The sequence below is a fragment of the Bos javanicus genome, chromosome 2 (genome assembly GCF_032452875.1).
Source record: "Bos javanicus breed banteng chromosome 2, ARS-OSU_banteng_1.0, whole genome shotgun sequence".
In the NCBI taxonomy this organism is placed as follows: Eukaryota; Metazoa; Chordata; class Mammalia; order Artiodactyla; family Bovidae; genus Bos; species Bos javanicus.
Genome location: NC_083869.1, coordinates 126,185,235 through 126,199,719, shown reverse-complemented (window position 1 = coordinate 126,199,719; position 14,485 = coordinate 126,185,235). Strand labels below are relative to the sequence as shown.

Sequence of the window (14,485 nt, the reverse complement as noted above, 5' to 3'; positions counted from 1 at the left end):
ACAGACAAGCAGTTTGTCTAGTCAGCTTCCAAGGGTGCCCCTGAGGACAGGAGAAAGGGCAGTGGGGGCGGCTGCAGGTGAAGTGGGGCAGAGAGGGGCCCCGGACACCTAGCTTTATCTGTGGGGACTTGGCCGGCGGGCCTGCTCTGGTCTCACTGAGGACAGACACACCCCTGTGTGTGAGGAGTGGCAGGAGCCTTCTGAACCCGCAGAGCTCCATTGGTGAAGAATCCGCCTGCAATGCAGGAGACCCTGGTTTGATCCCTGGGCTGGGAAGATTCCCCTGGAGAAGGGAAAGGTTACCCACTCCAGATTCTGGCCTGGCAAGGGTCCCAAAGAGTCAGACATGACTGAGCGACTTTCACTTTTACTTTTCTGAACCCAGCTGGGCTCTGATGTCCATACAGGGGACATCATACAGGTCAGTTTGCCAGCTTGGGGGCAGAAGTGCCAAGAGGCCAGCTTCTGGGTACAGAGCCACAGTTACTAGTATGTGACCCTCTCAACTCCTTAATGCCCCTGAGCCCCAGCCCCTGTCAAAGAATGACCCCACCCCAAGAAGACACCAGGGATCCTCGGTGCTGTCGGCTCCAGGGAGAGATGGAGGGAGCCTCAGGCCTGAGGTGGGGAGCGCGGAGGCTGACGTGCTCTTAGGGTTTGGGGAAGCTGCAAGGATGGCCAGAAGCGGCCACATGTGGGCAGTGAACTGGGGCAAAAGGTCTGCTTAGACAGACCTCTCAACCATGACAGAAGCCACTTGATAAATCCTTCTAAGATACAGACACTGCACTTGTCTCGATCTCCTGGAACTCACTGTGATGAGCCTGAGAGATGGGCCTTACTGCTCTCAGTTCAGCCTTCTGATCTCAACCCCATGGCACTAAGCCAGGATGGATGCTCTGTGTGGTCTTCTGCTCCAGGCAGCAGTTAGGCAAATGAGACAGAAAGGACAGCATGACAGCCAAGATGAGCAGACAGATATCTATTAAGTTTGTACTATGGTCACATTAGTATGTAGAACACCAGCCAAGAACCTAACTGCTCAACAGAACATAACATGGTGTGGGCACTGTCCACAGAGTTCCAGACAGAGGTCCTGCCTGCCCTCAAACCCAATACATTTAAGACAAGCTTCTTTGAGCTGTTACCCCTCTATCCTGGGGAGGGGGAGGACTGCATGATAGATTATGGGTTGTATGTTACAGGGGGAGCGTGTTATGGGGGTGGAGTTGGGATTCAATCCCAGAAGTCCCCTCCTCAGCTTTTGCTTTCCATGACCCAGGCCTTCTGAAGACTGGGCAGGAAGGAACAGGCCCAGGCAGGGCCCAGGCCAGCGAGGGACCCCGGGGGAACGTGGGCACCACAGCCCAGTGAAATGCATGTGGCTCGGGAACCATTCAGCCAAGGCGGGAGGAGCCAGAGTGGGCACTGCTTCTGGGCTCCAGGCCCTGCCTCCCACAAAGTGGGGCTCTGGTCCCTCTCTTCATGCTGTAGACTGTACTTCTCTCAGATGGGGTGGCAGGACTGGGCCTGGCGAGGGTTAGCAGTACACCTGGAGCAGGGGTGCCCCTGAAGAGTCTGTGTCGGTGCCCTGGAAGGATGAGTCGTGGCTGGCAGGGTATCCTGCTGGGGAAGGAAGGAGGAAACAGAGGCTCAGAGATGGGGAGGAGCTCATGCAAAGCACTCGGGCAGGGAACAACCTGCTGAAAAGAAACAGAGGGGGACTTGAGCCTGGGTCAGGTTCGTCCTGGCTGGGTGAGCCACTCAGCTTCTTCGCCTCTCTCAACCCCAGTCTTGCTCCCTGTAAAGGGGAATGACCCTGCCAAGGGTCATTCCCAAGGGGAATGAAAACCAAGAAGATAGCTGTAGAGACCACACAGGGTGCCTTTTCAGCAGCAGTGGGTGCCCGTCTCCCCCGCCCTCCACTTTCCTCTCCAGTGACCGGGGTTTCGATTCAGGCTCTAGGCACCTGCCCACCTCCTGGCTCAGGGGCATCCCCCTGAATCTCTCCCAGCGGAATCTTTGAGCCAGCCTGCAGGACAGATATAGGGTAAGAGGCTGCTCGGGCCTCTCCTCCTTTTCTGACCCATCCTCACCCACCCCAGGAGGAAGCTGGGAGAGGGGCAGGTTGGGGGCCGCGAGGGCTGTCCCCTCTCCTCTCCGCACTCCTCATCACGTCAGGACCAAACCTGGGGCTCCATAGGGTCTCAGCTTCCTGGCAATGGCATCTGCGGTCGTCTCCTGGGAGATCTGCACCGTGAGTTCTAGGGAGGGAACACCAGGGGCAGTGGTGGTTATCACATCCTTTCAATCTCACTCCCCACTTCTCAGCCCTTTGCTGGGTTAGAGAAACATTGTGTGTGTGTGTGTGTGTGTGTGTGTACACGCACTGGGTTAGGGAAACATCATGTGTGTGTGTGTAGAGAAACGAAGTTTACAAAACGACACGGAGTGTGTGTGTGTGTGTTTGTGTACACGCACTGAGTTAGAGAAACGTGTGTGTGTGTGTACACGCACTGGGTTAGAGAAACATCGTGTATGTGTGTGTGTACACGCATTGGGTTAGAGAAACATCGTGTGTGTGTGTGTGTGTTTGTGTACATGTACTGGATTAGAGAAACATCGTGTGTGTGTGTGTGTATGTGCGCTGGGTTAGAGAAACATCATATGTGTGTGTGTAGAGAAATGATGTTTAAAAAGTGACATGGAGGGTGTGTGTATATCGTGTGTGTGTGTGTGTGTAGGTAGAGAAATGATGTTTAAAAAGCAACATGGAGTGTGTGTGTGAGTGTGCACGCGTGCTGGATTAGAGAAACATTTTGTGTGCGTGTGTGTGCACGCGAGCGCACGTGGTGGGTTAGGGAAACATCATGTGTGTGTCTGTGAGTGTGTAGAAAAACAATGTTTAAAAAACGACATGGAATGTGTGTTTTGTGTGTGCATGTGCGCTGGGTTAGAGAAACATCATGTGTGTGTGTGTGTGTAGAGAAATGATGTTTAAAAAGCGACACAGAGGGTGTGTTTGTGTGTCTGTCTGTCTGTCTGTCTGTACAATGGTGGATGGGGGGTTTAGTTAGGCCAGCACAGGTCAGAGGTCCAAATTCATATGGGTACCTGGGTCCTGTTAACCAGACTAGCTGGCTAGGCCTGGAAGCCCCTCTGGCAGGTAGCAGCCGGGGACAGAAGGAGCCTGTGAGGGAACGTAGAGGGCTGGAGAGCAAGGTGGAGAAAGAGCTGGGACCCGCTGAGGGGTGGATCCACAGCGGCCAAAGAGCCCAGTGTAACCCTCCCTGGCCAAAGCCTCTTCCGCTCCGTCCCTCGGGCCGTGGCACCCCACCTACCATCCTGGCTGAGCCCTGAGCCCACCATGGTTTCGTGGCCGCTGTCTGGGGCAGCTGCAGCTGGGGCGGCCGCCCGGCTTGAGCGCCCCTCTGCCGTCTGCGGGCGGGCGCGGCTCTTGCGGGTACTGATGCGAATGATGCCGCGTACCAGGCGGCCCTCAGCGTCCTGCTCATCCAGGTGGTAGTCCTGGGTGATGCTGCTGATAAGGTCCGAGATCTTACTGGTCTTCTCCAGGAACACAGTGTCTGAGGTGCACTTGGCCAGCTCGTCGATCTGGTGTACACTGAACAGCTCTGTCAGCTTCTTGAAGATGAGCACGTCGATCTCTCGGCTGGACATGGAGCCACTGCCTATCTCGGGCAGGTCCAGGTCCGACTCGTGGAAGGAGTAGTACTCCTCGGAGCCCCGGGGACTGCTGGCGAGGGTGCTGGGCAGGCTGTGCCGCATGGGTGGGGGGTCAGCCAGCTGCTCCTTGCAGCAGGAGTCCGCGTCGGGGGCGGGGGAGGTGGTGCTGCGGTAGGGGTACACCGGGATGCCTTTGAGCTTGACGTCGGGGTAGCTGAAGCTGCTCCCCATGGCCGACTTGAGCCGCTGGCCATCCCGCCGGCTGGGAGGCGCATGGTCAGGGCTGGGGGGCACGCCGTTGTGCTCCTTGACCCAGTTGGCTTCAGCGGCCCCTTCAGGGGAGTCCCCCGAGGACAAGCAGGGGCTGCAGCCCCGTGCACAGGCCCCGCAGCGCTGCAGGCAGTCCCGGCAGCGGCGGAAGCAGAAGGCCGCCCGGCACCAGTCCCATACCCAGGGTCGCCAGAGCAGGCAGCAGGCGGGGGGCTCGGGAGTCTGCTCGGCAGAGCCGGAGATAAAGGTAAGGCTCTCGGGCCCGTGGTGCCCGGGGTCCTTGGGGTCTGGTCTGCGGGTGCGGCGGCTTGGTGGGGCCCGGGCTTGCTCATCGTAGGTCTCCAGGCATAGTTCTGCTGGCCGCTCCCAGGGTCCCAAGCGTGGGGGCCCGGATGATGGGCGGGGGTGTCCGGGGCGGGGCATGGCTCACTGCATGGTCTGCTGTAGCCAGATGCCTGTGAGGGAGAGGCCAGGAGGGAGACAGGGTCAGAGGTTGGGGCACGTGCCTGCGCTGAGACCTAAGGAGCTTCCCACTTCTGGCTTCTGAGGTCTGTGATGTGGATGGGCCCTAGTATGCCCATGAACCCTGTCCCCTTGCTTCCCCAAAGAGGAAATTCTTTTTGGCCTCTAACCTATATATCAAAACCTCCTGGGATTTCATACGCATTGGGATGGCTACTATTAAAAACAGAAAATGACAAGCCTTGAAGACATGGAGAGGGTGGAACCTTTGTGCATTGCTGGTGGGGATGCAGAGTGGCACAGCTGCTCTGGAAAACAGCGTGGTACTTCCTTGGAAAGTTAAATGTAAAATTAGCATATAACCCAGCTGGTTTACACCCCAAAGGATGGAAAAACAGGCACTCAAACAGATATTTGTATACCAATGTTCTAGCAGCATTACTCACAATAGGCAGAGATGGAAACAACCCAGTGTCCATTGATGGATGAATGAATAAAAAAAAAAAAAGAAGCTGTATACACACAATGGAATATTATTCAGCCCTAAAAAGGAATGGAATTCTGATACATGCTATAACAAGGAACAACTGCTTCAAAATTGAGAAAAGAGTACGACAAGGCTGTGTATTGTCACCCTGCTTATTTAACTTATATGCAGAGTGTGTGTGCTCAATCACTCAGTCGTGTCTGACTCTTTACCACCCCTGTAGCCTGCCAGGCTCCTCTGTCCATGGAATTTTTCCAGCAAGAGTACTGGAGTGGGTTGCCATTGCCTCCTCCAGGGGATATTCTCGACCCAGGGATTGAATTGTCTCCTGCATCTCCTGCATTAGCAGATGGATTCTTTACCATTGCACCAGTAGAGTACATCATGCAAAATGCTGGGCTGGATGAATAACAAGCTGAAATCAAGACTGCTGGGAGAAATATCAACAAGCTCAGATATGCAGATGATACCATTCTAATGGTAGAAAGTGAAAAAGGACTGAAGAGCCTCTTGATGAAGGTGAAAGAGGAGAATGAAAAAGCTGGCTTAAAACTCAACACTCAAAACACTAAGATCATAGCATCCAGTCCCATCACTTCATGGCAAATAGAAGGGGAAAAAGTGGAAGCAGTGACAGCTTTCATATTCTTGGACTCCAAAAGCACTGTGGACAGTGACTACAGCCATGAAATTAAAAGTTGCTTGCTCCTTGGAAAGAAAGCTATGACAAACCTAGACAGCATATTAAAAAGCAGACATCACTTTGCAGTCAAAGGTCTGTACAGTCAAGTTACGGTTTTTGCAGTAGTCATGTATGGATGTGAGAGGTGGACCATAAAGAAAGCTGAGGGCCAAAGAACTGATGCCTTCGAATTGTGGTGCTGGAGAAGACTCTTGAGAGTCCCTTGGACGGCAAGGAGATCAAACCAGTCAATCCTAAAGAATATCAGTCCTGAATATTCACTGGAAGGACTGATGCTGAAGCTCCAATATTTTGGCCACCTGATGTGAAGAACCAACTCACCGGAAAAGACCCTAATGCTGAGAAAGACTGAAGGCAAAAGGAGGAAGGGGCTGCAGAAAGTTAGATGGTTACATAGCATCACCAACTTAATGGACGTGAATCTGAGCAAACTCTGGGAGACAGTGAAGGACAGGGGAGCCTGGAGTACTGCAGTCCATGGGGTCACAAAGAGTCAGACATGACTTAGCAACCAACCAACAAATAATGTAGATGAGCCTTGAGACATTATGCTAGGTGAAATAAGCGTGACACAAAAGGACAAACATTTTATGGTCCCACTTATATGAAATATCTAGAACAGTAAAAAAGTATACTGGTAGTTGCTGGAGGCAGGGGGAGAGTGGGAAGTTAGTATATAATGGGCAGAGTTTCAGTTTGGGAAAATGAAAACGTTCTGGAGATGGACGGTGGTGATGGTTATACAACAATATGAATGTATTTAATGTCACATACAGGCCTGTAACATCAACACCACTTAAAAATTAAAATGGTATATTTTATGTTAGATATATTTTACCACATAAAAAGAAAAAGCTCCTGGGATCTCACTTTTGGGGTAACGGTCTCCCTGAGTTTCTTCCTACTGTTGGTAAGCCCACCAGCACAGAGCCTGAGGCTGCTCAACAAATGTCTTTCCATCTGACTTGCTACAGAACCTGATCCTCACCACTTTCCCTTTCTTCCCCTCCTCCTTCAGATCAGACTTGGGAATCAACAGGTCCCCTGTCCATGTTTCAGTATGACTCAGACTGGCTCTCCTATCAACATTTAACATCAAGCACTGTTTTGCTGCCTTTGATTAGACAAGAAAGCAAGCCTCAAAATGCATCTTCTTTCCCATTTTGACTTGGTTGCTAGCAAGCTCAAATTTCACTGAACCTGGCCCTGTGTTAGGCACAGTAGAACCAAAAATGAATGAACTATAGATGCTATTCCTGTAATTCACACATGTTTTGTAGGGAAAACAGATGCTTAAAAGCTGGAACATGTAGGATATACGCAGCATTATGGGAGAAAATAACTGTCTGTGGGAACATTATGTCATGATGTATTTGGGAAGGTCCCTGATCACATGTCTGGCTCTAGGTGAATAATCACACCAAGATTATCACAACCAAGATAATCACGATGGAGTGATCACTCACCTAGAGCCAGACATCCTGGAATGTGAAGCCAAGTGGGCCTTAGAAAGCATCATTACTAACAAAGCTAGTGGAGGTGATGGAATTCCAGTTGAGCTGTTTCAAATCCTAGAAGATGATACTGTGAAAGTGCTGCACTCAATATGCCAGCAAATTTGGAAAACTCAGCAGTGGCCACAGGACTGGAAAAGGTCAGTTTTCATTCCAGTCTCAAAGAAAGACAATGCCAAAGACTGCTCAAACTATGGCACAATTGCACTCATCTCACACACTAGTAAAGTAATGCTCAAAATTCTCCAAGCCAGGCTTCAGCAGTATGTGAACCGTGACCTTCAAGCTGGTTTTAGAAAAGGCAGAGGAACCAGAGATCAAATTGCCAACATCCTCTGGATCATCGAAAAAGCAAGAGAGTTCCAGAAAAACATCTATTTCTGCTTTATTGACTATGCCAAAGCCTTTGACTATGTGGATCACAATAAACTGTGTAAAATTCTTCAAGAGATGGGAATACCAGACCACCTGACCTGCCTCTTGAGAAACCTATATGCAGGTCAGGAAGCAACAGTTAGAAATGGACATGGAACAACAGACTGGTTCCAAATAGGAAAAGGAGTACATCAAGGCTGTATATTGTCACCCTGCTTATTTAACTTATATGCAGAGTACATCATGAGAAACGCTGGGCTGGAATCAAGATTGCCAGGAGAAATATCAATAACCTCAGATATGCAGATGACACCACCCTTATGGCAGAAAGTGAAGAGGAACTAAAGAGCCTCTTGATGAAAGTGAAAGAGGAGAGTGAAAAAGTTGGCTTAAAGCTCAACATTCAGAACACAAAGATCATGGCATCTGGTCCCATCACTTCATGGCAAACAGATGGGGAAACAGTAGAAACAGTGTCAGACTTATTTTTTGGGGCTCCAAAATCAGTGCAGATGGTGACTGCAGCCATGAAATGAAAAGATGCTTACTCCTTGGAAGGAAAGTTATGACCAACCTAGATAGCGTATTAAAAAGCAGAGACATTACTTTGCCAACAAAGGTCCGTCTAGTCAAGGCTATGGTTTTTCCAGTGGTCATGTATGGATGTGAGAGTTGGACTGTGAAGAAAGCTGAGCGCCAAAGAACTGTGGTATTGGAGAAGACTCTTGAGAGCCCCTTGGACTGCAAGGAGATCCAACCAGTCCATTCTAAAGGAGATCAGTCCTGGGTGTTCTTTGGAAGGACTGATGCTAAAGCTGAAACTCCAATACTTTGGCCACCTCATGCGAAGAGTTGACTCTTTGGAAAAGGGTCTAATGCTGGGAGGGATTGGGGGCAGGAGGAGAAGGGGACGACAGAGGATAAGATGGCTGGATGGCATCACCAATTCGATGGACATGAGTTTGAGTGAACTCCGGGAGTTGGTGATGGACAGAGAGGCCTGGCATGCTGCGATTCATGGGGTCGCAAAGAGTTGGACACGACTGAGCGACTGAACTGAACTGAACTGAACTGATCACGTGGAGGACTTCCCTGGTGGCTCAGATGGTAAAGCATCCACCTACAATTCGGGAGACCCAGGTTCAATCCCTGGGTCAGGAAGATTTCCTGGAGAAAGAAATGGCAACCTACTCCAGTACTCTTGCCTGGAAAATCCATGGACGGAGAAGCCTGGTAGGCTACAGTCCATGGGATCGCAAAGAGTTGGACATGACTGAGTGACTTCACGTTCTTTCTCTCTGATCACATGGAAGGGTTTGCTGGGCAGTAACTATCCTTGGCCTAGATTTTCTGAGACATTAATCTTTTACTAGTGTCTTAGAACTGGTGATGTGAAGGGAACCTGGGACTGAATCTCAGGCTATCTGTATTCCAGTCCCAATTCTGGCTTTAACAGGTGATGTGCTTTGGGCAGATCAATGCTACCTCCCTACACACAGCCTCCATCATCTCTCACCCAGATACTATCAAGGCCCCCATTCTGGCCACCTCTGTTCCCTTCTACTTACTGCAGCCAGTGACAATTTAAAAAGCAGCAACAATGACAACAGTCACGAATCTGGAGGAACTAGGCAGACACAACTTTAATCAAGTGATCAAAGTTAACATTATTAATAATGGGACAAACCGACAGGATGTGTATCCTGGTACTACATGCTAAAAAGGATATAGCATCGCTTATGGAGTATTCCTGCCAAAAATGTATAACCTGAACATAATCATGAAAAGACATCAGACAAGCCCAAATTAAGGGACATGATAAGTAAATGGAATGTGCAATCCTGGATTGAATCTTGGATTCAATCTGGATAATCGGTAAAATTTAAAACTAGACTGCATATTATTTAATACCATTATGTCAATGTTAAATCACCAATGTTAAATTCACTGTGAAATAAGACAATGTTCTGATTCTTAGGCAGTGTACACTGAAGCATTTAGGGGTAAAGACGCATGGTATCTGCAACCTAATCTCAAAGGGTTCCTCCCAATAGGAAAGGTATGCGTAGACAGAAAAAGGGAGGGAATGTTAGGTGTGATGAATGCAGATGAGGAGGATACAGGAGTTCTTTATTCCTGCAACTTTTCAACCCATTCCCCTAGTTTCACTCAGCGCTCCTTCTCCAAGGACTCTCCAGAACCTCAAGTCAAATGGGAGCCCCTCCCCCCACAGCATTCTGCTTGGCTCTGAGTCAGCTGAATTGGCCTTGAACCCATTGTTTGAAGATAAGCCTATATGACCCAAGGGAACAGGGACTGTGCCTGACTCCTTTCTGCATCAGTGTCCAGATCAGGGTTGGTACAGTAAGTACTTCAGGAGACTGCTACATTCTGCATGACCTCTGGGTAGAACCAGGACCATTAGGTAGAAAGAGAAAGGGCTTGGGCTCCAGGCTGACTGGAGTGGGGGAAACAGCAGTCTGGTGAGAGTAAGGTGAACTCCCCCTCCAAAGGTTCCTAAACTGAAACTGTAATAGGTGGCTTGAAAGTCCCTCACAGTCCAGAGAGGCAAGTGGTTAAAAACCTTCTGCCTTGGTTTCAGCAATGCTGGGGTGGGTATGGATTTATTCATTCACTCAATTAATGAATATTTACTGAGAGCCTACTATATGGCGGACACTTCTAAATTCTGTGGATGAAGTGGTAAAACAGACAAAATTTCCAAACCTCAGGAGTTTGATTCTAGTGAAAGAGTTAATTATTGATAGCTTACATTGTTCTCAATGCTTAAATGTACTCAACCAATTAATTCTCAGAACGCTATTTGTAGGTATTATTGTTGTCGTTATACTGAGGCTAAAGAGAGGTTAAATTGTCAAAGCCACACATCTGTTTGAACGCAAGTGGCCCACTTCAATTTATATGCCACCCCATCTATTATTTGAGAGGAAGGGAGCAGTCAAAGTGGTCAGCTGCCAATTCCATGGATGAGCCTGTGCCCAAGGAGTGCTTGCATAGGGAGAGCCTTGCGTCTTGGGCTTAGCCCTTGGATCAAGAGGGTAGGCATTTCTACCCTGTTTGAACTACACTGAGCTCTGGGGTACCCAGGATTTGTAAGAACAAGAGGTTACTATTCATGGTTTCATTTACTGTCTTCTCCTCTACCTCCAAGGTTTTAGGAGTTGTCAAAGCTAGTGGAGGTGATGGAATTCCAGCTGAGCTATTTCAAATCCTAAAAGATGCTGCTGGGAAAGTGCTGCACTCGATACGGCAACAAATTTGGAAAACTCAGCAGTGGCCATGGGACTGGAAAAGGTCAGTTTTCATTCCAATCCCAAAGAAGGGCAATGCCAAAGAATGTTCAAACTACCGCACAATTGCACTCATTTCACATGCTAGCAAGGTAAAGCTCAAAATCCTTAGGCTAGGCTTCAATAATATATGAACTGAGAACTTCCAGATGTACAAGCTGGGCTTGGAAAAGGCAGAGGAACAAGAGATCCAACATCCACTGGATCATAGAAAAAGCAAGGGAATTCCAGAAAAACATCTACTTCTCCTTCATTGACTATGGTGAAGCCTTTGACTGTGTGGATCACAACAAACTGTGGAAAATTCTTAAAGAGATGGGAATACCAGACCACCTTACCTGTCTCCTGAGAAATCTGGATGCAGGTCAAGAAACAACAGTTAGAACTGGACATGGAACAACAAACTGGTTCCAAATTGGGAAAGGAGATCATCAAGGATGTATATTGTCACCCTGCTTATTTAACTTAGATGCAGAGTACATCATGTGAAATACTAGGCTGGATAAAGTTCAAGCTGGAATCAAGACTACCAAGAGAAATGTCAATAATCTCAGATATGTAGATGACACCACTGTTATGGAAGAAAGCAGAGGAACTAAAGAGCCTTTTGATGAAGGTGAAAGAGGAAAGTAAAAAATTTGGCTTAAAAGTCAACATTCTCCAGACCCAGGAATTCCCTGGCAGACTTCACCTTCCAATACAGGGGGTATGGGTCCGATCCCTGGTCAGGGAGCTAAGATCCCTCATGCCTCAAAAAACCAAACCATAAAACATAAACAATATTGTAACAAATTCAATAAAGACCCAAAAAAACCCCAAAAAACAAAAAAAACCTCAACATTCACAAAACTAAGATCATGGCATTTGGTCCTATCACTTCATGGCAAATAGATGGGGGAATAAATGGAAACAGTGACAGACTCTATTTTCTTGGCCTCCAAAATCTCTGTGGACAGTGACCGCAGCCATGAAATTAAAAGATGCTTGCTCCTTGGAAGGAAAGCTACAACAAACCTAGACTGCATATTAAAAAGCAGAGACATCACTTTGACAACAAAGGTCCATATAGTCAACGCTATGGTTTTTCCACTAGTCATGTATGGATGGATATGAGAGTTGGACCATAAAGAAGGCTGATCGCTGAACAATCGATGCTTTTGAGTTATGGTGTTGGAGAAAACTCTTGAGAATCCCTTGGACAGCAAGATCAAACCAATCAGTCCTAAGGGAAATCAACCTTGAATATTCACTGGAAGGACTAATGCTGAAACTGCAGCTCCAATACTTTGGCCATCTGATTCGAAGAGCCGACTCAATGGAAAACACTCTGATGCTGGGAAAGATTGAGGGCAGGAGAAGGGGATGACAGAGGGTGAGATGGTTGGATGGCATCGCCAACTCAATGGACATGCGTTTGAGCAAGCTCCAGGAGATCATGAAGGACAGGGAAGTCTGGCGTGATGCAGTCAATGGGGTTGCAAAGAGTTGGCCGTGACTGAGCGACTGAACAGCACCACCACCATTCATCAAATTCATCCAACAAATATTTACTGAGCACCTACCATGTGCCCAAGGCTGTGCTAAATGGGCTAGAAACAGGCTCCAGCTCAAGAGGATTTTTGCTTTCTTTAAGTGCTCATAATTGCCCTGTAAGTATTATATCTCCACTTTACAGATCACGACTCTGAAGCTCAGAGAGGTGAAGTGACTTGCCCAGAGACCAGGGAGGGAATGGAGCTGGATTTGTACTGTGGTCTGCCAGACTCTGAAGCCCCTGTAGTTTGTTCTACACCACAAATCTAGAAGGCAGGGTGGGATGGAGGAAAGGGGACAAGACCTGGGGCAAGGACAGTGCCTGGCTCCAGTTTCCCGCTTCTTTCTAGACCCTGAACCCTCCTGAAGTCAATCTCAGGCCATTTCGTCCTGGCTCTATCTCCCCCTTGCTGCTTTTGCCCCCACCTCCAAATTCCTAGGAACACCAGTCTCTTGCTTCAGCAGGAGGTCCTGCTGTGCCTGGGGTAAGGCTCCTGGCCTCAGTTTTCTCATCTTTAACGAGGGGAGAGAGGAATACCTTCAGGGGCCACCTTCAGGTTTAAATGAGATATTGCGTTCAGGGGCCTTAGAGCTTGTGCCTGGCACCTGGGAGGGCCTGGGTCTCTGGGCACCCCAAGGCACTGCAGGGATCGTCCTCAGGGTCAGAAGCCCCCAGACCCTGGCAGCCCTCCCCAAACTTCTAATTGGGGCTCTCCCACTCCCCCTTAGTCCCTGAGAACACACACATCGGAGGTCTCTCTCTGTTCCATCCCCTTCCTCCGAAGGTGACCAGGAGAGGCCCGGCCGCACCAGCCCAGCTGCGTCTGGCACATCCAACCTGCCGAGAGGGTCTCCCCAACCCTGCTCACCAAAACAGCCGTCGACTCGCGTGCCCGAGCATCCGTGCACCCTTGATCTCCGGCCCCAAAGTCTCAGTCCCCCGACTCCCGCCCCCTCGGGCATCTAGTCCTGGGGGCAAGGAAGAACCAGATCCCGGCTCTGCCGCTCGGGCTAGCACAGCCCCTACACCAGCGGTGCCCTCGGGGCAAGCACCACCCTCTCCGGCTGCAGGGGCCCTCCGCCCGCGGGAGGATCCAGCCTGTAGACACGGCCCCTTGGGGTGTGCATGGCCCCCGCTCCCCGCCCGCCCCCGCCTCCCCAGCAAGCACTGCTCCCACCTCAAGCCAGCGCCACCCTAAGGGCGAACCCGGCCCCCTCACCCCCCAGTCTGCCCGCCCAGCCTAGGCGCCCGCTCAGGCCGCTCCCTGGCCGGGCCCGGCCCGCGCACCCCGGAAGTGGGAGGGTGGCCCCGGAGGAACCGGCCCCTGGACCCTCGCCCGCCCGGCCGTAGCCTCGGGAGGGGGTCTTCCCACACTGGTGCCGCCCTGATTCGCGGCCCCTCGGGCCCGCGCGGGGCTTACCTGTCCCGCCAGGTGAGCCGCCTCCAGCTCGGCCCCTCCCCCCGCCCCCCCTCGCTGCTCACCTGGGGCGCAGGTGAGCGTCTCGCGGGAGCGCTGCACGGGCCGCCGCTGGGGACACACTTCCTGCCTCCGCGAAGCGCCTCCGCCGCGCACCTGGGCCGAGGCTCCGCCCCGGGAGCTGGGCGGGCAAGTTGGCCGGGCTCTGGCGCTCGACCTGCGGACTCGGAGAGCAGCGCTCGGCCTAGTCGGATTAAATGAGGCCTGGAGGGCACCGTGGACAGACGCTGGGCTCAGTCTTCTTTTCTGTTAAATGGGCAGATGGTCCTAGCAGTCTCTAGCGCCTGCCAGGCTTTAAAGGCTCAGCCCAAAGGGCATGTCTTCAGAGACGCCTTCCTTTTGGCCTGCCTGCTAACTCGCTTCAGTGTCCAACTCTGCAACCCAGTGTACTGTAGCCCCGCCAGGCTCATCTGAAAATGGGATTCTCCAGGCAAGAATACTGGAGTGGGTTGCCATGCCCTTTTCCAGGGGATCTTCCCAACCCAGGAATCGAACCCACATCTTTTATGTCTCCTGCATTGGCACGCGTGTTCTTTACCACTCTGGCCACCTGGGAAGCCTCCTCTTTTACAACTATGCCCGTCTGGTTTTCTGTTATATAGAGCAGTTCTCTGCAGTCCTTATCAAAATATTCAGCACACTATTCTCTTCTGTCTCCTCCTTTA

General features: G+C 50.5%; 1 protein-coding gene across 4 annotated transcripts; it reads right to left on the bottom strand.

Annotated features, from left to right (window-relative positions):
- Positions 1–967: 967 nt before the first annotated feature.
- KDF1 (keratinocyte differentiation factor 1) lies at positions 968–13,915 on the bottom strand. Of its 4 annotated transcripts, none has more exons than XM_061392270.1 (4): positions 13,826–13,915; positions 3,342–4,412; positions 2,190–2,264; positions 968–1,623 (listed from the first exon to the last, which is right to left on the bottom strand). In XM_061392270.1, exons 2-4 carry the CDS (start codon positions 4,378–4,380, stop codon positions 1,541–1,543), a joined length of 1,197 nt encoding a protein of 398 aa, XP_061248254.1. In that variant the 5' UTR covers positions 4,381–4,412; positions 13,826–13,915; the 3' UTR covers positions 968–1,540. The 4 variants fall into 4 exon arrangements, 3 of the variants coding, with proteins under 3 accessions (XP_061248254.1, XP_061248245.1, XP_061248236.1); XM_061392261.1 differs by having other exon boundaries at positions 13,764–13,840; XM_061392252.1 differs by lacking the exon at positions 13,826–13,915 and adding an exon at positions 13,212–13,485.
- Between the last annotated feature and the right edge of the window lie 570 nt (positions 13,916–14,485).

Coding starts and splice junctions, on each gene's coding strand:
- KDF1 (XM_061392270.1), bottom strand. CDS start 4,380: ATGCCCCGCCCCGGACACCCCCGCCCATCATCCGGGCCCCCACGCTTG. Junction 2,265..3,341: donor CTCAGGGCTCAGCCAGGATG/GTAGGTGGGGTG, acceptor TTCCCTCCCTAG/AACTCACGGTGCAGATCTCC. Junction 1,624..2,189: donor GAGACCCTATGGAGCCCCAG/GTTTGGTCCTGA, acceptor CTTCCCCAGCAG/GATACCCTGCCAGCCACGAC.